General features: G+C 49.6%; 1 protein-coding gene across 3 annotated transcripts in view; it reads left to right on the plus strand.

The window, feature by feature from the left end:
- The window catches only part of JMJD8 (jumonji domain containing 8), a 93,582-nt gene that overhangs the window by 57,984 nt on the left and 9,579 nt on the right, over positions 1-26,019 (plus strand). For 2 of the 3 annotated variants that reach the window (XM_068246403.1, XM_068246404.1), the window contains exons 6-8: positions 4,312-4,431; positions 14,383-14,450; positions 14,593-14,727. In XM_068246403.1, coding sequence (XP_068102504.1) covers positions 4,312-4,431; positions 14,383-14,450; positions 14,593-14,727 — 323 coding nt within the window. The remainder of the gene's footprint in view (positions 1-4,311; positions 4,432-14,382; positions 14,451-14,592; positions 14,728-26,019) is intronic. The other variant, XR_011022911.1, reaches the window with a different exon arrangement.

A 26,019-nucleotide genomic window follows, 5' to 3' on the forward strand; every position in this document is an offset into this window, starting at 1 on the left:
TTCATGTGTATATCGTACCTGTAATATCTGGCTCCTCCCATTCCTCATGTGTATAGTGTGGCTGTAATATCTGGCTCCTCCCATTCTTCATGTGTATAGTGTGGCTGTAATATCTGGCTCCTCTCATTCTTCATGTGTATAGTGTGGCTGTAATATCTGGCTCCTCTCATTCTTCATGTGGCTGTGATATCTGGCTCCTCCCATTCCTCATGTGGCTGTAATATCTGGCTCCTCCCATTCCTCATGTGTATATTGTGGCTGTAATATCTGGCTCCTCCCATTCTTCATGTGTATAGTGTGGCTGTGATATCTGGCTCCTCCCATTCCTCATGTGTATATTGTGACTGTAATATCTGGCTCCTCCCATTCTTCATGTGTATAGTGTGGCTGTGATATCTGGCTCCTCCCATTCCTCATGTGTATAGTGTGGCTGTGATATCTGGCTCCTTCCATTCTTCATGTGTATAGTGTGGCTGTAATATCTGGCTCCTCCCATTCCTTATGTGGCTGTAATATCTGGCTCCTCCCATTCCTCATGTGTATAGTGTGGCTGTAATATCTGACTCCTCCCATTCCTCATGTGTATAGTGTGGCTGTAATATCTGGCTCCTCTCATTCTTCATGTGGCTGTAATATCTGGCTCCTCTCATTCTTCATGTGTATAGTGTGGCTGTAATATCTGGCTCCTCCCATTCTTCATGTGTATAGTGTGGCTGTAATATCTGGCTCCTCCCATTCTTCATGTGTATAGTGTGGCTGTAATATCTGGCTCCTCCCATTCCTCATGTGTATAGTGTGGCTGTAATATCTGGCTCCTCCCATTCTTCATGTGTATAGTGTGGCTGTAATATCTGGCTCCTCCCATTCTTCATGTGTATAGTGTGGCTGTAATATCTGGCCTCTCCCATTCTTCATGTGTATAGTGTGGCTGTAATATCTGGCTCCTCCCATTCTTCATGTGTATAGTGTGGCTGTAATATCTGGCTCCTCCCATTCCTCATGTGTATATCGTACCTGTAATATCTGGCTCCTCCCATTCTTCATGTGTATAGTGTGGCTGTAATATCTGGCTCCTCCCATTCCTCATGTGTATAGTGTGGCTGTGATATCTGGCTCCTCCCATTCTTCATGTGTATAGTGTAGCTGTAATATCTGGCTCCTCCCATTCCTCATGTGTATAGTGTGGCTGTAATATCTGGCTCCTCCCATTCCTCATGTGTATATCGTACCTGTAATATCTGGCTCCTCCCATTCTTCATGTGTATAGTGTGGCTGTAATATCTGGCTCCTCCCATTCCTCATGTGTATAGTGTGGCTGTGATATCTGGCTCCTCCCATTCTTCATGTGTATAGTGTGGCTGTAATATCTGGCTCCTCCCATTCCTCATGTGGCTGTAATATCTGGCTCCTCCCATTCCTCATGTGTATAGTGTGGCTGTAATATCTGGCTCCTCCCATTCTTCATGTGTATAGTGTGGCTGTAATATCTGGCTCCTCCCATTCCTCATGTGTATAGTGTGGCTGTAATATCTGGCTCCTCCCATTCTTCATGTGTATAGTGTGGCTGTAATATCTGGCTCCTCCCATTCCTCATGTGGCTGTAATATCTGGCTCCTCCCATTCCTCATGTGGCTGTAATATCTGGCTCCTCCCATTCCTCATGTGGCTGTAATATCTGGCTCCTCTCATTCTTCATGTGTATATCGTACCTGTAATATCTGGCTCCTCCCATTCTTCATGTGTATAGTGTGGCTGTAATATCTGGCTCCTCCCATTCCTCATGTGTATAGTGTGGCTGTAATATCTGGCTCCTCCCATTCCTCATGTGTATAGTGTGGCTGTAATATCTGGCTCCTCTCATTCTTCATGTGTATAGTGTGGCTGTAATATCTGGCTCCTCCCATTCTTCATGTGTATAGTGTGGCTGTAATATCTGGCTCCTCCCATTCCTCATGTGGCTGTAATATCTGGCTCCTCCCATTCTTCATGTGTATAGTGTGGCTGTAATATCTGGCTCCTCCCATTCTTCATGTGTATATCGTACCTGTAATATCTGGCTCCTCCCATTCCTCATGTGTATAGTGTGGCTGTAATATCTGGCTCCTCCCATTCCTCATGTGTATAGTGTGGCTGTAATATCTGGCTCCTCCCATTCTTCATGTGTATATCGTACCTGTAATATCTGGCTCCTCCCATTCCTCATGTGTATAGTGTGGCTGTAATATCTGGCTCCTCCCATTCCTCATGTGTATAGTGTGGCTGTAATATCTGGCTCCTCCCATTCCTCATGTGTATAGTGTGGCTGTAATATCTGGCTCCTCCCATTCTTCATGTGTATAGTGTGGCTGTAATATCTGGCCTCTCCCATTCTTCATGTGTATAGTGTGGCTGTAATATCTGGCTCCTCTCATTCTTCATGTGTATAGTGTGGCTGTAATATCTGGCTCCTCCCATTCTTCATGTGTATAGTGTGGCTGTAATATCTGGCTCCTCTCATTCTTCATGTGTATAGTGTGGCTGTAATATCTGGCTCCTCCCATTCCTCATGTGTATAGTGTGGCTGTAATATCTGGCTCCTCCCATTCTTCATGTGTATAGTGTGGCTGTAATATCTGGCTCCTCCCATTCTTCATGTGTATAGTGTGGCTGTAATATCTGGCTCCTCCCATTCTTCATGTGTATAGTGTGGCTGTAATAACTGGCTCCTCCCATTCCCCATGTGTATAATGTGGCTGTAATATCTGGCTCCTCCCATTCTTCATGTGTATAGTGTGGCTGTAATATCTGGCTCCTCCCATTCTTCATGTGTATAGTGTGGCTGTAATATCTGGCTCCTCCCATTCCCCATGTGTATAATGTGGCTGTAATATCTGGCTCCTCCCATTCTTCATGTGTATAGTGTGGCTGTAATATCTGGCTCCTCCCATTCTTCATGTGTATAGTGTGGCTGTAATATCTGGCTCCTCCCATTCCTCATGTGTATATCGTAGCTGTAATATCTGGCTCCTCCCATTCTTCATGTGTATAGTGTGGCTGTAATATCTGGCTCCTCCCATTCTTCATGTGTATAGTGTGGCTGTAATATCTGGCTCCTCCCATTCCTCATGTGTATAATGTGGCTGTAATATCTGGCTCCTCCCATTCTTCATGTGTATAGTGTGGCTGTAATATCTGGCTCCTCCCATTCTTCATGTGTATAGTGTGGCTGTAATATCTGGCTCCTCCCATTCCTCATGTGTATAGTGTGGCTGTAATATCTGGCTCCTCCCATTCTTCATGTGTATAGTGTGGCTGTAATATCTGGCTCCTCCCATTCCTCATGTGTATAGTGTGGCTGTAATATCTGGCTCCTCCCATTCTTCATGTGTATAGTGTGGCTGTAATATCTGGCTCCTCTCATTCCTCATGTATATAGTGTGGCTGTAATATCTGGCTCCTCCCATTCTTCATGTGTATAGTGTAGCTGTAATATCTGGCTCTTCCCATTCTTCATGTGTATATCGTAGCTGTAATATCTGGCTCCTCCCATTCCTCTTGTGGCTGTAATATCTGGCTCCTCCCATTCTTCATGTGTATAGTGTGGCTGTAATATCTGGCTCCTCCCATTCCTCATGTATATAGTGTGGCTGTAATATCTGGCTCCTCCCATTCTTCATGTGTATAGTGTAGCTGTAATATCTGGCTCCTCCCATTCCTCATGTGGCTGTAATATCTGGCTCCTTCCATTCCTCAAGTGTATAGTGTGGCTGTAATATCTGGCTCCTCCCATTCTTCATGTGTATAGTGTGGCTGTAATATCTGGCTCCTCCCATTCTTCATGTGTATAGTGTGGCTGTAATATCTGGCTCCTCCCATTCGTCATGTGTATATCGTAGCTGTAATATCTGGCTCCTCCCATTCCTCATGTGGCTGTAATATCTGGCTCCTCCCATTCCTCATGTGTATAGTGTGGCTGTAATATCTGGCTCCTCCCATTCTTCATGTGTATAGTGTGGCTGTAATATCTGGCTCCTCCCATTCTTCATGTGTATATGGTAGCTGTGATATCTGGCTCCTCCCATTCCTCATGTGGCTGTAATATCTGGCTCCTCCCATTCCTCATGTGTATATTGTAGCTGTAATATCTGGTTTCTCCCATTCCTCATGTGTATATTGTAGCTGTAATATCTGGCTCCTCCCATTCCTCATGTGAATATTGCAGCTGTAATATCTGGCTCCTCCCATTCCTCACGTGGCTGTAATATCTGGCTCCTCCCATTCCTCCTGTGAATATTATGAGCTGATAGTAACTGAGCCGCTCTCCTCCAACAGATACTCTCTACTTCTTTGGTGATAATAACTACACGGAGTGGGCGTCGCTGTTCCAGAGATATGTCCCGCCCCCATTCAAGCTACCCGGCACCACTGGGGCGTATAGCTTTGGCATTGCTGGTAAGTTAAATGCAAATCTGCCTCCCAGATACAGAAGGTATTTGTGATAATTCAGCTGTAAGTGAGTGACTGTGGTTTCCCACAATGCATCACTACTGAATATGTCAATTATCTCTTTATAACCCTAAATCCAGGCTTACATCCAGAACCGCTGGTGTATAACAAGCCTATAGCTTATACATGTTACCTGGCTGCTGGTGTATAGTGATCCTATAGCTTATACATGTTACAGAACCGCTGGTGTATAACAAGCCTATAGCTTATACATGTTACAGAGCCGCTGGTGTATAGTGAGCCTATAGCTTATACATGTTACAGAGCCGCTGGTGTATAGTGAGCCTATAGCTTATACATGTTACAGAGCCGCTGGTGTATAGTGAGCCTATAGCGTATACATGTTACAGAGCCGCTGGTGTATAGTGAGCCTATAGCTTATACATGTTACAGAGCCGCTGGTGTATAGTGAGCCTATAGCTTATACATGTTACAGAGCCGCTGGTGTATAGCGAGCCTATAGCTTATACATGTTACAGAGCTGCTGGTGTATAGCGAGCCTATAGCTTATACATGTTACAGAGCCGCTGGTGTATAGCGAGCCTATAGCTTATACATGTTACAGAGCCGCTGGTGTATAGCGAGCCTATAGCTTATACATGTTACAGAGCCACTAGTGTATAGCAAGCCTATAGCTTATACATGTTACAGAGCCGCTGGTGTATAGTGAGCCTATAGCTTATACATGTTACAGAGCCGCTGGTGTATAGCAAGCATATAGCTTATACATGTTACAGAGCCGCTGGTGTATAGTGAGGCTATAGCTTATACATGTTACAGAGCCGCTGGTGTATAGTGAGCCTATAGCTTATACATGTTACAGAACCGCTGGTGTATAACAAGCCTATAGCTTATACATGTTACAGAACTGCTGGTGTATAGTTATCCTATAGCTTATACATGTTACAGAGCCGCTGGTGTATAGCAAGCCTATAGCTTATACATGTTACAGAGCCGCTGGTGTATAGTTATCCTATAGCTTATACATGTTACAGAGCCGCTGGTGTATAGCAAGCCTATAGCTTATACATGTTACAGGGCCACTGGTGTATAGCAAGCCTATAGCTTATACATGTTACAGAGCTGCTGGTGTATAGTTATCCTATAGCTTATACATGTTACAGAGCCGCTGGTGTATAGTGAGCCTATAGCTTATACATGTTACAGAGCCGCTGGTGTATAGCAAGCCTATAGCTTATACATGTTACAGAGCCGCTGGTGAGCCTATAGCTTATACATGTTACAGAGCCACTGGTGTATAGTTATCCTATAGCTTATACATGTTACAGAGCCGCTGGTGTATAGTGAGCCTATAGCTTATACATGTTACAGAACTGCTGGTGTATAGTTATCCTATAGCTTATACATGTTACAGAGCCGCTGGTGTATAGCAAGCCTATAGCTTATAAATGTTACAGAGCCGCTGGTGTATAGCGAGCCTATAGCTTATACATGTTACAGAGCCGCTGGTGTATAGTGAGCCTATAGCTTATACATGTTACAGAGCCGCTGGTGTATAGCAAGCCTATAGCTTATACATGTTACAGAGCCGCTGGTGTATAACAAGCCTATAGCTTATACATGTTACAGAACTGCTGGTGTATAGTGAGCCTATAGCTTATACATGTTACAGAGCCGCTGGTGTATAGTGAGCCTATAGCTTATACATGTTACAGAGCTGCTGGTGTATAGTGAGCCTATAGCTTATACATGTTACAGAGCTGCTGGTGTATAGTGAGCCTATAACTTATACATGTTACAGAGCCGCTGGTGTATAGTGAGCCTATAGCTTATACATGTTACAGAGCTGCTGGTGTATAACAAGCCTATAGCTTATACATGTTACAGAGCTGCTGGTGTATAGTGAGCCTATAACTTATACATGTTACAGAGCTGCTGGTGTATAGCGAGCCTATAGCTTATACATGTTACAGAGCCGCTGGTGTATAGCGAGCCTATAGCTTATACATGTTACAGAGCTGCTGGTGTATAGCAAGCCTATAGCTTATACATGTTACAGAGCCGCTGGTGTATAGCGAGCCTATAGCTTATACATGTTACAGAGCCGCTGGTGTATAGTGAGCCTATAGCTTATACATGTTACAGAGCCGCTGGTGTATAGTGAGCCTATAGCTTATACATGTTACAGAGCCGCTGGTGTATAGCAAGCCTATAGCGTATACATGTTACAGAGCCGCTGGTGTATAGCAAGCCTATAGCTAATACATGTTACAGAGCCGCTGGTGTATAGCGAGCCTATAGCTTATACATGTTACAGAGCCGCTAGTGTATAGTGATCCTATAGCTTATACATGTTACAGAGCCGCTGGTGTATAGTGATCCTATAGCTTATACATTTTACAGAGCCGCTGGTGTATAGTGAGCCTATAGCTTATACATGTTACAGAGCCGCTGGTGTATAACAAGCCTATAGCTTATACACGTTACAGAGCCGCTGGTGTATAACAAGCCTATAGCTTATACATGTTACAGAACTGCTGGTGTATAGTTATCCTATAGCTTATACATGTTAAAGAGCCGCTGGTGTATAGTGAGCCTATAGCTTATACATGTTACAGAGCTGCTGGTGTATAGCGAGCCTATAGCTTATACATGTTACAGAGCCGCTGGTGTATAGCGAGCCTATAGCTTATACATGTTACAGAGCCGCTGGTGTATAGTGAGCCTATAGCTTATACATGTTACAGAGCCGCTGGTGTATAGTGAGCCTATAGCTTATACATGTTACAGAGCTGCTGGTGTATAACAAGCCTATAGCTTATACATGTTACAGAACTGCTGGTGTATAGTTATCCTATAGCTTATACATGTTACAGAGCCGCTGGTGTATAGCAAGCCTATAGCTTATACATGTTACAGAGCCGCTGGTGTATAGTGAGCCTATAGCTTATACATGTTACAGAGCTGCTGGTGTATAGTGAGCCTGGAGTGACAGGTTGACACTAGAGATGGCCCGAACGGTTCCCGGCGAACTTCCTGGGTTCGTGATCACGGAGAACCGCAAACTTTTCCGGAAGTTCTGTTCGCTCCCATAGTGCATCATGAGGGTCAACTTTGACCCTCTACATCACAGTCAGCAGGCACATTGTAGCCAATCAGACTACACTCCCTCCTGGAGCCCCCCCCCCCCCTTATATAAGGCAGGCAGCGTCAGTTATTTCACTCACTTGTGTGCCTGCAGTAATTAGAGAAGGGAGAGCTGCTGTGCAGACTCTCATAGGGAAAGCTTAGTTAGGCTCTTGTAGGCTTCTTAGCTTGTTCCTTACTGATTCTTATTGCTAAAATAGCACCCCACAGCAGCTCTTTTGAGAGCTAATTCTGTTCTTGTGATCTATTTTTTTTTTGTGTGTGTGTGGCCCACTTGCATTATATACAGCCCTGTCAGTCAGTCGCAGCTGGCCTTTGGCCCCTTGGTGGTATAATTACTGCTGTGACAGGTGCACATAATACCCATCACTGCATATACCTTACCTACTACCTGTTGTTCACTTCAGTGCACCCACCTACCTACGTGAGCGTACGCAGTATCACTGTGCCTGTCTGCTACCTGTCTGTGTGTGACAGGTGCACATTGTAATATCCATCACTGCATATACCTACTACCTGTTGTTTACTTCAGTGCACCCACCTACCTACGTGAGCGCATGCAGTGTCACTGTGCCTGTCCGGTACCTGTGTGTGTGTGACAGGTGTAAATTGTAATACCCAGTACTGCATATACCTACTACCTGTTGTTCACTTCAGTGCACCCACCTACCTACGTGAGCACACACAATGTCACTGTGCCTGTCCGGTACCTGTCTGTGTGTGACAGGTGCACATTGTAATAGCCATCACTGCATATACCTACTACCTGTTGTTCACTTCAGTGCACCCACCTACCTACGTGAGCGCACGCAGTGTCACTGTGCCTGTCCGGTACCTGTGTGTGTGTGACAGGTGCACATTGTTATACCCATCACTGCATATACCTACCTGTTGTGTTCAGTGCACCCACCTACCTACGTGAGCGCACGCAGTGTGATATACCACTCCGTGCATACCTGTTAACTGCACCTGTGTGACTGCACATTGTATTAGTCAAGTCAGTGCATACCTTTCACTTCATTCCCCCCGATATGGACAAAACTGACAAAACAGGTAGAGGCAGAGGTAAAGGCTACACTCCCTCCTGGAGCCACCCCCCCCCCCCTTATATAAGGCAGGCAGCGTCAGGCTTTTCACTCACTTGTGTGCCTGCAGTAATTGGAGAAGGGAGAGCTGCTGTGCAGACTCTCATAGGGAAAGCTTAGTTAGGCTCTTGTAGGCTTCTTAGCTTGTTCCTTACTGATTCTTATTGCTAAAATAGCACCCCACAGCAGCTCTTTTGAGAGCTAATCCTGTTCTTGTGATCTATTTTTTTTTTGGGGTGTGTGTGGCCCACTTGCATTATATACAGCCCTGTCAGTCAGTCGCAGCTGGCCTTTGGCCCCTTGGTGGTATAATTACTGCTGTGACAGGTGCACATTATAATACCCATCACTGCATTTACCTTACCTACTACCTGTTGTTCACTTCAGTGCACCCACCTACCTACGTGAGCGTACGCAGTATCACTGTGCCTGTCTGCTACCTGTCTGTGTGTGACAGGTGCACATTGTAATATCCATCACTGCATATACCTACTACCTGTTGTTTACTTCAGTGCACCCACCTACCTACGTGAGCGCATGCAGTGTCACTGTGCCTGTCCGGTACCTGTGTGTGTGTGACAGGTGCACATTGTAATAGCCATCACTGCATATACCTACTACCTGTTGTTCACTTCAGTGCACCCACCTACCTACGTGAGCACACACAATGTCACTGTGCCTGTCCGGTACCTGTCTGTGTGTGACAGGTGCACATTGTAATAGCCATCACTGCATATACCTACTACCTGTTGTTCACTTCAGTGCACCCACCTACCTACGTGAGCGCACGCAGTGTCACTGTGCCTGTCCGGTACCTGTGTGTGTGTGACAGGTGCACATTGTTATACCCATCACTGCATATACCTACCTGTTGTGTTCAGTGCACCCACCTACCTACGTGAGCGCACGCAGTGTGATATACCACTCCGTGCATACCTGTTAACTGCACCTGTGTGACTGCACATTGTATTAGTCAAGTCAGTGCATACCTTTCACTTCATTCCCCCCGATATGGACAAAACTGACAAAACAGGTAGAGGCAGAGGTAGAGGCAGACCCAGAGGAAGGCCACCCGGCAGGTCTGTGCGAGGTCATCATGATGTGATTTTGTGCGGCCCTGGACCAAAGTACAGTGCTCAGAAGAAGGCACGTCCCATCAACTCCCAAGCTTGTCAGGACGTGGTTGACTATTTAACACAGAACACCTCATCTTCCGCAGCCACCAGCGCTACTCTAAGTACCACATACACTACATTTGACAGTTCACAGAAGTTATTTGGTGGGGAAATCACTGATGCACAGCCATTATTGTTAAAACCAGATGAAGGCGCTAAGCAAGTTACACCACCTCATATGTCTGAGTTAGGCGACACTATGGACGTAACATGTGAGGCAGAGGAGGATGATGTACCTGCTGTTGGTGCAGTTTTGGAGGTGTCTGAGGCAAGCGAAGCTGGGCAGGATGATTATGATGATGATGATACGGATCCCACGTATGTTCCCAATAGAGGAGATGAACAGGGGGACAGTTCAGAGGGGGAGTCAGAGAGGAGTAGGAGGAGACGAGTTCCTGAAAGAAGCAGGGGGAGCTCGTCGTCAGAAACAGCTGGTGGCAGTGTCCGGCACCATGTATCGCCACCTATGGACAGCCAGCCAACATGCCCTTCAATGTCGTCAGCTGCTGATGCCACCATAGTGACATCACCTCAGGGGGGCTCAGCGGTTTGGACATTGTTTAATGTGTCTGCCATAGATCAGAGCAATGCCATCTGTTCTCTCTGCCTCCAAAAATTGAGCCGTGGAAAGGCCAACAGGAGAAAAGACACAAACTGCAATGGGAAGAGCACCAGAGGAAAAGCAGCACACAAAAGAAAAGCCACCCTCCTTCTACTCTTCCTCCTTCAGGTGCAGCATCTTCATCCGCTCTCTCCCTTGCACCTTCACAGCCACCCTCCTCCACTCCGCCTCTAACCTTGAGCGGTTCCTGCTCCTCTGCCCACAGCAGCAGCCAGGTGTCTGTGAAGGAAATCTTTGAGCGGAAGAAGCCAATTTCTGCCAGTCACCCCCTTGCCCATCGTCTGACAGCTGGCTTGGCGAAACTGTTAGCTCGCCAGCTGTTACCATACCAGCTGGTGGACTCTGAGGCCTTCGGTAAATTTGTGGCCATTGGGACACCGCAGTGGAAGATGCCAGGCCGCAATTATTTCTCTAAAAAGGCGATGCCCAAACTGTACAGTGAAGTTGAGAGGCAAGTGGTGTCATCTCTGGCACACAGCGTTGGGTCAAGGGTCCATCTGACCATGGATGCCTGGTCTGCCAAGCACGGTCAGGGCAGGTAGATTACTTACACAGCCCATTGGGTCTACCTGGTGACTGATGGCAAGCAGGGAGTACGTGGCTGTGCAGCGAACCAACTTCTGACACCTCCACGGCTTGCAGGCAGGCCTCCTGCCACCTCCTCTCCTCCTGCTACATCCTCTTCGCTGTCGTCATCCTCCTCCTCCTTGGCTGAGTGGCAGTTCAACTCTACTGGTGCTGCGATCTCCTGTCTAGCTACACAGCCCCAGCTCCCCAGGGCCTATGCTGCATGCCAGGTACGACGGTGTCACGCTATCTTAGACATGTCTTGCCTCAAAGCGGAGAGTCACACTGGACCAGCTCTCCTGGCTGCTCTTAACAAACAGGTGGATCAGTGGCTGACCCCGCACCAGGTGGACATCGGCAACGTGGTGTGTGACAACGGCAGCAATCTCATTTCCGTGTTGAATTTGGGAAAGCTGACACGTGTACCCTGCATGGCACATGTGCTGAATCTAGTCATTCAAAGATTTGTGTTAAAGTACCCAGGCTTAGAAAACGTCCTGAAGCAGGCCAGAAAGTTGTGTGGGCATTTCAGGCGGTCTTACACGGCCATGGCACGCTTTGCCGTGATGCAGCGGAGAAACAACTTGCCGGTGAGACGCCTGCTTTGCGATAGCCCGACTTTCTGGAATTTGAGCCTCATGTTCTCTTGCCTGCTAGAACAGGAGAAAGCCGTCACCCAGTACCTCTACAATTTCAGTAGGACACAATCTGGGGAGATGGAGATGTTCTGGCCCAACAACTGGACACTGATGCGAAATGCATGCAGGCTCATACGGCCGTTTGAGAAGGTGACCAACCTGGTGAGTCGCAGTGAAGGCACCATCAGCGACTTGATCCCGAAGCGTTGTGGGATAAATTCTCATCAGAACCAGATGTTTCCTCAACACCTGCGGCAGCACAGAGGGAGGAGGAGGAGGATTTGTGTGAAGAAGAGGAGTTAGACTCGGATGATGAGGAAGGTGTTTCTGTGGAGGAGGAGGAGGCGGTGGCAGAAGAACAACCGCAGCAGGTGTCGCAGGGGGCTTGTGCTGCTCAACGTTCCCATGGTATTGTTCATTGCTGGGGGGAGGAGGAGGACTTACCTGACGTCACTGAGGAAGTGCAAGAGGATGTGGATAGTACGTCTGGATCCGACTTTGTGCAGATGGCATCTTTCATGCTGCCCAGCCTGTTGAGGAACCCCCGTATAAAAAAACTCAAGGGGAATGAGCTGTACTGGGTGGCCACACTACTAGACCCTCAGTATAAGCACAAAGTGGCGGGCCTGTTACCAACTCACCTGAAGGCAGAAAGGATGCAGCACTTGCAGAACAAGCTGGCAACTATGCTTTACAATGCGTATAAGGGTGATGTCACAGCACAACGCAATAAAGGTACCACTGCCAATAATCCTTCTCCCATGTCCACGCAGGCAAGGACAGGACGCTCCAGTGATCTCATGGTGATGTCGGACATGCGGACATTCTTTAGTCAAACGCCTCGCCTTAACCCTTCCGGATCCATCCTCCACCAATGCATGGACCGGCAGGTAGCCGACTACCTGGCCTTAAATGTGGATGTAGACACTGTGAGCAGCGTTGAACCCTTGGACTACTGGGTGCGCAGGCTTGAACTGTGGCCAGAGCTGTCCCAATTTGCCGTCCAACTTCTGTCTTGCCCTGCCTCAAGTGTCCTGTCAGAAAGGACCTTCAGTGCAGCTGGAGGCATTGTCACTGAGAAGAGAAGTCGCCTAAGTCACAAAAGTGTTCAGTTCCTCACCTTTATCAAAATGAATGAGGCATGGATCCCGGAGGGCTACTGCCTGCCCCAAGACTAAGTCAGTCCCCACACACAGCATCTCTGCCTGCACGCCGTGTGACTGCCTGCCCCAAGACTAAGTCGCTCCCCACACAGCACCTCTGCCCGCAGGCCACTTGACTGCCTTCTCCGCCACCACCAACAGGGTCCAGTACTCCAGGTGGATTCCTGAATTTTTAAGGCTGGCTGCTAGCAGCGGCCGCTTTAATAATTTTTCTGGTGCGTGTACATGACTGCCTAATTTTTCTGGCTGCACTGCAGCTGCAACAACAAAACAAAAGGCATGTACATGTGCCAATTCCCCTTCGTGATCATTACCTTGCCGCGGTGAAGGGGCATGCGTATCACAATGAAGCAATGACCGCCAGCTATATGAGTGTCTTGGGTGGGGGTGGCACACCAAAGATAATAAGGTCGTTGCTTCATTCTGGACAGACCAAATTCGATCAGCTGGACAGTCACTGTTGTTCTATCATTGAGCTACCACAGCCCGGCGACCATATGGGCTTGAAAACCGCCATGGCCTACACTCTCGCCACGGTGCGCTCCAGTCCAGCACGGCCGTCACTACACAAACAGCTGTTTGCGGTGCGTTACACAGTGAGTTTGGTGTGTCAGTGTGAAGCAGTACCTTAATTACACTCCCTGATTGATGTATACACATGCAAGATGTTTGAAAGCACGTTAGGCCTCCAATTTAGCATTCAATGTGATTTCTGCCCTTAAAACGCTGCTTTGCGTCACATCCAGATTTTTCCCCGGGACTTTTGGCATGTATTCCACTCCGCCATGCCCCCCTCCAGGTGTTAGACCCCTTGAAACATCTTTTCCATCACTTTTCTGGCCAGCATAAGTGTTTCTAGTTTTCAAGGTTCGCCTCCCCATTGAAGTCTATTGCGGTTCGCGAACGTTTGCAAGTTCACGAACGTTTGTGGAGGTTTGCGAACCCGGTTCACGAACCTAAAATCAGAGGTCCGGGCCATCTCTAATCATATGCAATCGTTTTACCGATCAAGGCAAATATTTCCATTTGGCTTGCCCGGCACTCCCTATTTTACACCGTCCGAGTCAGACCTCACTGCACGGGATATATGCTCCTCCGATAACACGTACAGGTGACCACACACACCATACCATTATTTACATTTCTTTTTGATTCAAGAATTACAATCGGGTTTTCCGACTGTTACATCTGAAAAAATTGAGCAATGTAACTCCAGACATGTGCAATCTCTCCTCATTTATAAAGAAACTGTATCCCACTCCGCCATGCCCCCCTCCAGGTGTTAGACCCCTTGAAACATCTTTTCCATCACTTTTCTGGTCAGCATAAGTGTTTCTAGTTTTCAAGGTTCGCCTCCCCATTGAAGTCTATTGCGGTTCGCGAAAGTTCGCGCGAACCCAACGTTTGCGGAAGTTTGCGAACCAAAAATCGGAGGTTCGGGCCATCTCTATTTGACACACGCACACCCCGGAACAGTGACACGCTGACACAGGTACATACCGGGAGAGCTGACATGCTGATTTTTCTTTCTCCTCGCAGGTTCTGGAACAGGAGTCCCTTTCCACTGGCACGGGCCCGGATACTCAGAGGTGATATATGGTCGTAAGGTATGACATGTGACCCAGAGGCCCCTCCCACTCCTGTCTCTGTCATTCTGTTGATCACGTGATCACTATATAGTGCATACAAATATATGTTCTTTCCCAAGTGAAAGTTAATCATTTTCCCTGAAACTTGTTCTTTTACCAGCGATGGCTCCTTTACCCCCCTGACAAGAATCCTGAATTTAACCCCAATAGGACCACACTGTCCTGGATGATTGAAGTGTACCCCAACCTCCCAGAGGCGGAGCGTCCGATAGAATGTACCATCCGGCCCGGAGAGGTAAGCTCAGCACAGAACAATGTTACTGTATATACAGGGAGGGCGGAGCATCCGATGGAATGTACCATCCGGCCCGGAGAGGTAAGCTCAGCACAGAACAATGTTACTGTATATACAGGGAGGGCGGAGCGTCCGATGGAATGTACCATCCGGCCCGGAGAGGTAAGCTCAGCACAGAACAATGTTACTGTATATACAGGGAGGGCTGAGCTTCCGATAGAATGTACCATCCGGCCCGGAGAGGTAATCTCAGCACAGAACAATGTTACTGTATATACAGGGAGGGCGGAGCGTCCGATGGAATGTACCACCCGGAGAGGTAAGCTCAGCACAGAACAATGTTACTGTATATACAGGGAGGGCGGAGCGTCCGATAGAATGTACCATCCGGCCCGGAGAGGTAAGCTCAGCACAGAACAATGTTACTGTATATACAGGGAGGGCGGAGCGTCCGATAGAATGTACCATCCGGCCCGGAGAGGTAAGCTCAGCACAGAACAATGTTACTGTATTTACAGGGAGGGCGGAGCGTCCGATAGAATGTACCATCCGGCCTGGAGAGGTAAGCTCAGCACAGAACAATGTTACTGTATATACAGGGAGGGCGGAGCGTCCGATGGAATGTACCACCCGGAGAGGTAAGCTCAGCACAGAACAATGTTACTGTATATACAGGGAGGGCGGAGCGTCCGATAGAATGTACCATCCGGCCTGGAGGGGTAAGTTCAGCACAGAACAATGTTACTTTATATACAGGGAGGGAGGAGCGTCCGATAGAATGTACCATCCGGCCTGGAGAGGTAAGCTCAGCACAGAACAATGTTACTGTATATACAGGGAGGGCGGAGCGTCCGATAGAATGTACCATCCGGCCTGGAGGGGTAAGCTCAGCACAGAACAATGTTACTGTATATACAGGGAGGGCGGAGCGTCCGATAGAATGTACCATCCGGCCCGGAGAGGTAAGCTCAGCACAGAACAATGTTACTGTATTTACAGGGAGGGCGGAGCGTCCGATAGAATGTACCATCCGGCCAGGAGAGGTAAGCTCAGCACAGAACAATGTTACTGTATATACAGGGAGGGCGGAGCGTCCGATAGAATGTACCATCCGGCCTGGAGAGGTAAGCTCAGCACAGAACAATGTTACTGTATATACAGGGAGGGCGGAGCGTCCGATAGAATGTACCATCCGGCCCGGAGAGGTAAGCTCAGCACAGAACAATGTTACTGTATATACAGGGAGGGCGGAGCGTCCGATAGAATGTACCATCCGGCCTGGAGGGGTAAGCTCAGCACAGAACAATGTTACTGTATATACAGGGAGGGCGGAGCGTCCGATGGAATGTACCATCCGGAGAGGTAATCTCAGCACAGAACAATGTTACTGTATATACAGGGAGGGCGGAGCGTCCGATAGAATGTACCATCCGGCCTGGAGGGGTAAGCTCAGCACAGAACAATGTTACTGTATATACAGGGAGGGCGGAGCGTCCGATGGAATGTACCATCCGGCCTGGAGGGGTAAGCTCAGCACAGAACAATGTTACTGTATATACAGGGAGGGCGGAGCGTCCGATGGAATGTACCATCCGGAGAGGTAAGCTCAGCACAGAACAATGTTACTGTATATACAGGGAGGGCGGAGCGTCCGATAGAATGTACCATCCAGCCCGGAGAGGTAAGCTCAGCACAGAACAATGTTACTGTATATACAGGGAGGGCGGAGCGTCCGATAGAATGTACCATCCGGCCCGGAGAGGTAAGCTCAGCACAGAACAATGTTACTGTATATACAGGGAGGGCGGAGCGTCCGATGGAATGTACCATCCGGCCAGGAGAGGTAAGCTCAGCACAGAACAATGTTACTGTATATACAGGGAGGGCGGAGCGTCCGATAGAATGTACCATCCGGCCCGGAGAGGTAAGCTCAGCACAGAACAATGTTACTGTATATACAGGGAGGGCGGAGCGTCCGATAGAATGTACCATCCGGCCTGGAGGGGTAAGCTCAGCACAGAACAATGTTACTGTATATACAGGGAGGGCGGAGCGTCCGATAGAATGTACCATCCGGAGAGGTAAGCTCAGCACAGAACAATGTTACTGTATATACAGGGAGGGCTGAGCTTCCGATGGAATGTACCATCCGGCCAGGAGAGGTAAGCTCAGCACAGAACAATGTTACTGTATATACAGGGAGGGCGGAGCGTCCGATGGAATGTACCATCCGGCCCGGAGAGGTAAGCTCAGCACAGAACAATGTTACTGTATATACAGGGAGGGCGGAGCGTCCGATGGAATGTACCATCCGGCCCGGAGAGGTAAGCTCAGCACAGAACAATGTTACTGTATATACAGGGAGGGCGGAGCGTCCGATAGAATGTACCATCCGGCCTGGAGGGGTAAGCTCAGCACAGAACAATGTTACTGTATATACAGGGAGGGCGGAGCGTCCGATGGAATGTACCATCCGGAGAGGTAATCTCAGCACAGAACAATGTTACTGTATATACAGGGAGGGCGGAGCGTCCGATAGAATGTACCATCCGGCCTGGAGGGGTAAGCTCAGCACAGAACAATGTTACTGTATATACAGGGAGGGCGGAGCGTCCGATGGAATGTACCATCCGGCCTGGAGAGGTAAGCTCAGCACAGAACAATGTTACTGTATTTACAGGGAGGGCGGAGCGTCCGATAGAATGTACCATCCGGCCAGGAGAGGTAAGCTCAGCACAGAACAATGTTACTGTATATACAGGGAGGGCGGAGCGTCCGATAGAATGTACCATCCGGAGAGGTAAGCTCAGCACAGAACAATGTTACTGTATATACAGGGAGGGCGGAGCGTCCGATAGAATGTACCATCCGGCCCGGAGGGGTAAGCTCAGCACAGAACAATGTTACTGTATATACAGGGAGGGCGGAGCGTCCGATAGAATGTACCATCCGGCCTGGAGGGGTAAGCTCAGCACAGAACAATGTTACTGTATATACAGGGAGGGCGGAGCGTCCGATAGAATGTACCATCCGCCCCGGAGAGGTAAGCTCAGCACAGAACAATGTTACTGTATATACAGGGAGGGCGGAGCGTCCGATAGAATGTACCATCCGGCCCGGAGGGGTAAGCTCAGCACAGAACAATGTTACTGTATATACAGGGAGGGCGGAGCGTCCGATAGAATGTACCATCCGGCCTGGAGGGGTAAGCTCAGCACAGAACAATGTTACTGTATATACAGGGAGGGCGGAGCGTCCGATAGAATGTACCATCCGGAGAGGTAAGCTCAGCACAGAACAATGTTACTGTATATACAGGGAGGGCTGAGCTTCCGATGGAATGTACCATCCGGCCAGGAGAGGTAAGCTCAGCACAGAACAATGTTACTGTATATACAGGGAGGGCGGAGCGTCCGATAGAATGTATCATCCGGCTCGGAGAGGTAAGCTCAGCACAGAACAATGTTACTGTATATACAGGGAGGGCGGAGCGTCCGATAGAATGTACCATCCGGCCCGGAGAGGTAAGCTCAGCACAGAACAAGGTTACTGTATATACAGGGAGGGCGGAGCGTCCGATAGAATGTACCATCCGCCCCGGAGAGGTAAGCTCAGCACAGAACAATGTTACTGGATATACAGGGAGGGAGGAGCGTCCGATAGAATGTACCATCCGGCCCGGAGAGGTAAGCTCAGCACGGAACAATGTTACTGTATATACAGGGAGGGCGGAGCGTCCGATAGAATGTACCATCCGGCCCGGAGAGGTAAGCTCAGCACAGAACAAGGTTACTGTATATACAGGGAGGGCGGAGCGTCCGATAGAATGTACCATCCGGCCCGGAGAGGTAAGCTCAGCACAGAACAAGGTTACTGTATATACAGGGAGGGCGGAGCGTCCGATAGAATGTACCATCCGCCCCGGAGAGGTAAGCTCAGCACAGAACAATGTTACTGGATATACAGGGAGGGAGGAGCGTCCGATAGAATGTACCATCCGGCCCGGAGAGGTAAGCTCAGCACAGAACAATGTTACTGTATATACAGGGAGGGCGGAGCGTCCGATGGAATGTACCATCCGGCCAGGAGAGGTAAGCTCAGCACAGAACAATGTTACTGTATATACAGGGAGGGCGGAGCGTCCGATGGAATGTACCATCCGGCCAGGAGAGGTAAGCTCAGCACAGAACAATGTTACAGTATATACAGGGAGGGCGGAGCGTCCGATAGAATGTACCATCCGGCCTGGAGGGGTAAGCTCAGCACAGAACAATGTTACTGTATATACAGGGAGGGCGGAGCGTCCGATAGAATGTACCATCCGGCCCGGAGAGGTAAGCTCAGCACAGAACAATGTTACTGTATATACAGGGAGGGCGGAGCGTCCGATAGAATGTACCATCCGGCCCGGAGAGGTAAGCTCAGCACAGAACAATGTTACTGTATTTACAGGGAGGGCGGAGCGTCCGATAGAATGTACCATCCGGCCTGGAGAGGTAAGCTCAGCACAGAACAATGTTACTGTATATACAGGGAGGGCGGAGCGTCCGATGGAATGTACCACCCGGAGAGGTAAGCTCAGCACAGAACAATGTTACTGTATATACAGGGAGGGCGGAGCGTCCGATAGAATGTACCATCCGGCCTGGAGGGGTAAGTTCAGCACAGAACAATGTTACTTTATATACAGGGAGGGAGGAGCGTCCGATAGAATGTACCATCCGGCCTGGAGAGGTAAGCTCAGCACAGAACAATGTTACTGTATATACAGGGAGGGCGGAGCGTCCGATAGAATGTACCATCCGGCCTGGAGGGGTAAGCTCAGCACAGAACAATGTTACTGTATATACAGGGAGGGCGGAGCGTCCGATAGAATGTACCATCCGGCTCGGAGAGGTAAGCTCAGCACAGAACAATGTTACTGTATTTACAGGGAGGGCGGAGCGTCCGATAGAATGTACCATCCGGCCAGGAGAGGTAAGCTCAGCACAGAACAATGTTACTGTATATACAGGGAGGGCGGAGCGTCCGATAGAATGTACCATCCGGCCTGGAGAGGTAAGCTCAGCACAGAACAATGTTACTGTATATACAGGGAGGGCGGAGCGTCCGATAGAATGTACCATCCGGCCCGGAGAGGTAAGCTCAGCACAGAACAATGTTACTGTATATACAGGGAGGGCGGAGCGTCCGATAGAATGTACCATCCGGCCTGGAGGGGTAAGCTCAGCACAGAACAATGTTACTGTATATACAGGGAGGGCGGAGCGTCCGATGGAATGTACCATCCGGAGAGGTAATCTCAGCACAGAACAATGTTACTGTATATACAGGGAGGGCGGAGCGTCCGATAGAATGTACCATCCGGCCTGGAGGGGTAAGCTCAGCACAGAACAATGTTACTGTATATACAGGGAGGGCGGAGCGTCCGATGGAATGTACCATCCGGCCTGGAGGGGTAAGCTCAGCACAGAACAATGTTACTGTATATACAGGGAGGGCGGAGCGTCCGATGGAATGTACCATCCGGAGAGGTAAGCTCAGCACAGAACAATGTTACTGTATATACAGGGAGGGCGGAGCGTCCGATAGAATGTACCATCTAGCCCGGAGAGGTAAGCTCAGCACAGAACAATGTTACTGTATATACAGGGAGGGCGGAGCGTCCGATAGAATGTACCATCCGGCCCGGAGAGGTAAGCTCAGCACAGAACAATGTTACTGTATATACAGGGAGGGCGGAGCGTCCGATGGAATGTACCATCCGGCCAGGAGAGGTAAGCTCAGCACAGAACAATGTTACTGTATATACAGGGAGGGCGGAGCGTCCGATAGAATGTACCATCCGGCCCGGAGAGGTAAGCTCAGCACAGAACAATGTTACTGTATATACAGGGAGGGCGGAGCGTCCGATAGAATGTACCATCCGGCCTGGAGGGGTAAGCTCAGCACAGAACAATGTTACTGTATATACAGGGAGGGCGGAGCGTCCGATAGAATGTACCATCCGGAGAGGTAAGCTCAGCACAGAACAATGTTACTGTATATACAGGGAGGGCTGAGCTTCCGATGGAATGTACCATCCGGCCAGGAGAGGTAAGCTCAGCACAGAACAATGTTACTGTATATACAGGGAGGGCGGAGCGTCCGATGGAATGTACCATCCGGCCCGGAGAGGTAAGCTCAGCACAGAACAATGTTACTGTATATACAGGGAGGGCGGAGCGTCCGATGGAATGTACCATCCGGCCCGGAGAGGTAAGCTCAGCACAGAACAATGTTACTGTATATACAGGGAGGGCGGAGCGTCCGATAGAATGTACCATCCGGCCTGGAGGGGTAAGCTCAGCACAGAACAATGTTACTGTATATACAGGGAGGGCGGAGCGTCCGATGGAATGTACCATCCGGAGAGGTAATCTCAGCACAGAACAATGTTACTGTATATACAGGGAGGGCGGAGCGTCCGATAGAATGTACCATCCGGCCTGGAGGGGTAAGCTCAGCACAGAACAATGTTACTGTATATACAGGGAGGGCGGAGCGTCCGATGGAATGTACCATCCGGCCTGGAGAGGTAAGCTCAGCACAGAACAATGTTACTGTATTTACAGGGAGGGCGGAGCGTCCGATAGAATGTACCATCCGGCCAGGAGAGGTAAGCTCAGCACAGAACAATGTTACTGTATATACAGGGAGGGCGGAGCGTCCGATAGAATGTACCATCCGGAGAGGTAAGCTCAGCACAGAACAATGTTACTGTATATACAGGGAGGGCGGAGCGTCCGATAGAATGTACCATCCGGCCCGGAGGGGTAGGCTCAGCACAGAACAATGTTACTGTATATACAGGGAGGGCGGAGCGTCCGATAGAATGTACCATCCGGCCTGGAGGGGTAAGCTCAGCACAGAACAATGTTACTGTATATACAGGGAGGGCGGAGCGTCCGATAGAATGTACCATCCGCCCCGGAGAGGTAAGCTCAGCACAGAACAATGTTACTGTATATACAGGGAGGGCGGAGCGTCCGATAGAATGTACCATCCGGCCCGGAGGGGTAAGCTCAGCACAGAACAATGTTACTGTATATACAGGGAGGGCGGAGCGTCCGATAGAATGTACCATCCGGCCTGGAGGGGTAAGCTCAGCACAGAACAATGTTACTGTATATACAGGGAGGGCGGAGCGTCCGATAGAATGTACCATCCGGAGAGGTAAGCTCAGCACAGAACAATGTTACTGTATATACAGGGAGGGCTGAGCTTCCGATGGAATGTACCATCCGGCCAGGAGAGGTAAGCTCAGCACAGAACAATGTTACTGTATATACAGGGAGGGCGGAGCGTCCGATAGAATGTATCATCCGGCCCGGAGAGGTAAGCTCAGCACAGAACAATGTTACTGTATATACAGGGAGGGCGGAGCGTCCGATAGAATGTACCATCCGGCCCGGAGAGGTAAGCTCAGCACAGAACAAGGTTACTGTATATACAGGGAGGGCGGAGCGTCCGATAGAATGTACCATCCGCCCCGGAGAGGTAAGCTCAGCACAGAACAATGTTACTGGATATACAGGGAGGGAGGAGCGTCCGATAGAATGTACCATCCGGCCCGGAGAGGTAAGCTCAGCACGGAACAATGTTACTGTATATACAGGGAGGGCGGAGCGTCCGATAGAATGTACCATCCGGCCCGGAGAGGTAAGCTCAGCACAGAACAAGGTTACTGTATATACAGGGAGGGCGGAGCGTCCGATAGAATGTACCATCCGGCCCGGAGAGGTAAGCTCAGCACAGAACAAGGTTACTGTATATACAGGGAGGGCGGAGCGTCCGATAGAATGTACCATCCGCCCCGGAGAGGTAAGCTCAGCACAGAACAATGTTACTGGATATACAGGGAGGGAGGAGCGTCCGATAGAATGTACCATCCGGCCCGGAGAGGTAAGCTCAGCACAGAACAATGTTACTGTATATACAGGGAGGGCGGAGCGTCCGATGGAATGTACCATCCGGCCAGGAGAGGTAAGCTCAGCACAGAACAATGTTACTGTATATACAGGGAGGGCGGAGCGTCCGATGGAATGTACCATCCGGCCAGGAGAGGTAAGCTCAGCACAGAACAATGTTACAGTATATACAGGGAGGGCGGAGCGTCCGATAGAATGTACCATCCGGCCTGGAGGGGTAAGCTCAGCACAGAACAATGTTACTGTATATACAGGGAGGGCGGAGCGTCCGATAGAATGTACCATCCGGCCCGGAGAGGTAAGCTCAGCACAGAACAATGTTACTGTATATACAGGGAGGGCGGAGCGTCCGATAGAATGTACCATCCGGCCTGGAGGGGTAAGCTCAGCACAGAACAATGTTACTGTATATACAGGGAGGGCGGAGCGTCCGATAGAATGTACCATCCGGAGAGGTAATCTCAGCACAGAACAATGTTACTGTATATACAGGGAGGGCGGAGCGTCCGATAGAATGTACCATCCGGCCCGGAGGGGTAAGCTCAGCACAGAACAATGTTACTGTATATACAGGGAGGTCGGAGCGTCCGATGGAATGTACCATCCGGCCTGGAGGGGTAAGCTCAGCACAGAACAATGTTACTGTATATACAGGGAGGGCGGAGCGTCCGATGGAATGTACCATCCGGAGAGGTAAGCTCAGCACAGAACAATGTTACTGTATATACAGGGAGGGCGGAGCGTCCGATAGAATGTACCATCCGGCCTGGAGGGGTAAGCTCAGCACAGAACAATGTTACTGTATATACAGGGAGGGCGGAGCGTCCGATAGAATGTACCATCCGGCCCGGAGAGGTAAGCTCAGCACAGAACAATGTTACTGTATATACAGGGAGGGCGGAGCGTCCGATAGAATTTACCATCCGGCCTGGAGGGGTAAGCTCAGCACAGAACAATGTTACTGTATATACAGGGAGGGCGGAGCGTCCGATGGAATGTACCATCCGGCCCGGAGAGGTAAGCTCAGCACAGAACAATGTTACTGTATATACAGGGAGGGCGGAGCGTCCGATAGAATGTACCATCCGGCCTGGAGGGGTAAGCTCAGCACAGAACAATGTTACTGTATATACAGGGAGGGAGGAGCGTCCGATGGAATGTACCATCCGGCCCGGAGAGGTAAGCTCAGCACAAAACAATGTTACTGTATATACAGGGAGGGCGGAGCGTCCGATGGAATGTACCATCCTGCCCGGAGAGGTAAGCTCAGCACAGAACAATGTTACTGTATATACAGGGAGGGCGGAGCGTCCGATGGAATGTACCATCCGGCCAGGAGAGGTAAGCTCAGCACAGAACAATGTTACTGTATATACAGGGAGGGCTGAGCTTCCGATAGAATGTACCATCCGGCCCGGAGAGGTAAGCTCAGCACAGAACAATGTTACTGTATATACAGGGAGGGCTGAGCTTCCGATAGAATGTACCATCCGGCCTGGAGGGGTAAGCTCAGCACAGAACAATGTTACTGTATATACAGGGAGGGAGGAGCGTCCGATGGAATGTACCATCCGGCCTGGAGGGGTAAGCTCAGCACGGAACAATGTTACTGTATATACAGGGAGGGCGGAGCGTCCGATGGAATGTACCATCCGGCCTGGAGAGGTAAGCTCAGCACAGAACAATGTTACTGTATATACAGGGAGGGCGGAGCTTCCGATGGAATGTACCATCCGCCCCGGAGAGGTAAGCTCAGCACAGAACAATGTTACTGTATATACAGGGAGGGCGGAGCGTCCGATGGAATGTACCATCCGGCCCGGAGAGGTAAGCTCAGCACAGAACAATGTTACTGTATATACAGGGAGGGCGGAGCTTCCGATGGAATGTACCATCCGCCCCGGAGAGGTAAGCTCAGCACAGAACAATGTTACTGTATATACAGGGAGGGCGGAGCGTCCGATGGAATGTACCATCCGGCCCGGAGAGGTAAGCTCAGCACAGAACAATGTTACTGTATATACAGGGAGGGCGGAGCGTCCGATAGAATGTACCATCCGGCCTGGAGGGGTAAGCTCAGCACAGAACAATGTTACTGTATATACAGGGAGGGCGGAGCGTCTGATAGAATGTACCATCCGGCCCGGAGAGGTAAGCTCAGCACAGAACAATGTTACTGTATATACAGGGAGGGCGGAGCGTCCGATAGAATGTACCATCCGGCCTGGAGGGGTAAGCTCAGCACAGAACAATGTTACTGTATATACAGGGAGGGCTGAGCGTCCGATAGAATGTACCATCCGGCCTGGAGGGGTAAGCTCAGCACAGAACAATGTTACTGTATATACAGGGAGGGCGGAGCGTCCGATAGAATGTACCATCCGGCTCGGAGAGGTAAGCTCAGCACAGAACAATGTTACTGTATTTACAGGGAGGGCGGAGCTTCCGATGGAATGTACCATCCGCCCCGGAGAGGTAAGCTCAGCACAGAACAATGTTACTGTATATACAGGGAGGGCGGAGCGTCCGATGGAATGTACCATCCGGCCCGGAGAGGTAAGCTCAGCACAGAACAATGTTACTGTATATACAGGGAGGGCGGAGCGTCCGATAGAATGTACCATCCGGCCCGGAGAGGTAAGCTCAGCACAGAACAATGTTACTGTATATACAGGGAGGGCGGAGCGTCCGATAGAATGTACCATCCGGCCTGGAGGGGTAAGCTCAGCACAGAACAATGTTACTGTATATACAGGGAGGGCGGAGCGTCCGATAGAATGTACCATCCAGCCCGGAGAGGTAAGCTCAGCACAGAACAATGTTACTGTATATACAGGGAGGGCGGAGCGTCTGATAGAATGTACCATCCGGCCCGGAGAGGTAAGCTCAGCACAGAACAATGTTACTGTATATACAGGGAGGGCGGAGCGTCCGATAGAATGTACCATCCGGCCTGGAGGGGTAAGCTCAGCACAGAACAATGTTACTGTATATACAGGGAAGGTGGAGCGTCCGATAGAATGTACCATCCGGCCCGGAGAGGTAAGCTCAGCACAGAACAATGTTACTGTATATACAGGGAGGGCGGAGCGTCCGATAGAATGTACCATCCGGCCTGGAGGGGTAAGCTCAGCACAGAACAATGTTACTGTATATACAGGGAGGGCGGAGCGTCCGATAGAATGTACCATCCGGCCTGGAGGGGTAAGCTCAGCACAGAACAATGTTACTGTATATACAGGGAGGGCGGAGAGAGGTCATCAGACTGTAGAAAAGGAATAGCATTTTTAATTAATACCTTTCGGATTATTGATTCTTTCAC

The sequence above is a fragment of the Hyperolius riggenbachi genome, chromosome 7 (assembly GCF_040937935.1).
Source record: "Hyperolius riggenbachi isolate aHypRig1 chromosome 7, aHypRig1.pri, whole genome shotgun sequence".
Classification (NCBI taxonomy): domain Eukaryota; kingdom Metazoa; phylum Chordata; class Amphibia; order Anura; family Hyperoliidae; genus Hyperolius; species Hyperolius riggenbachi.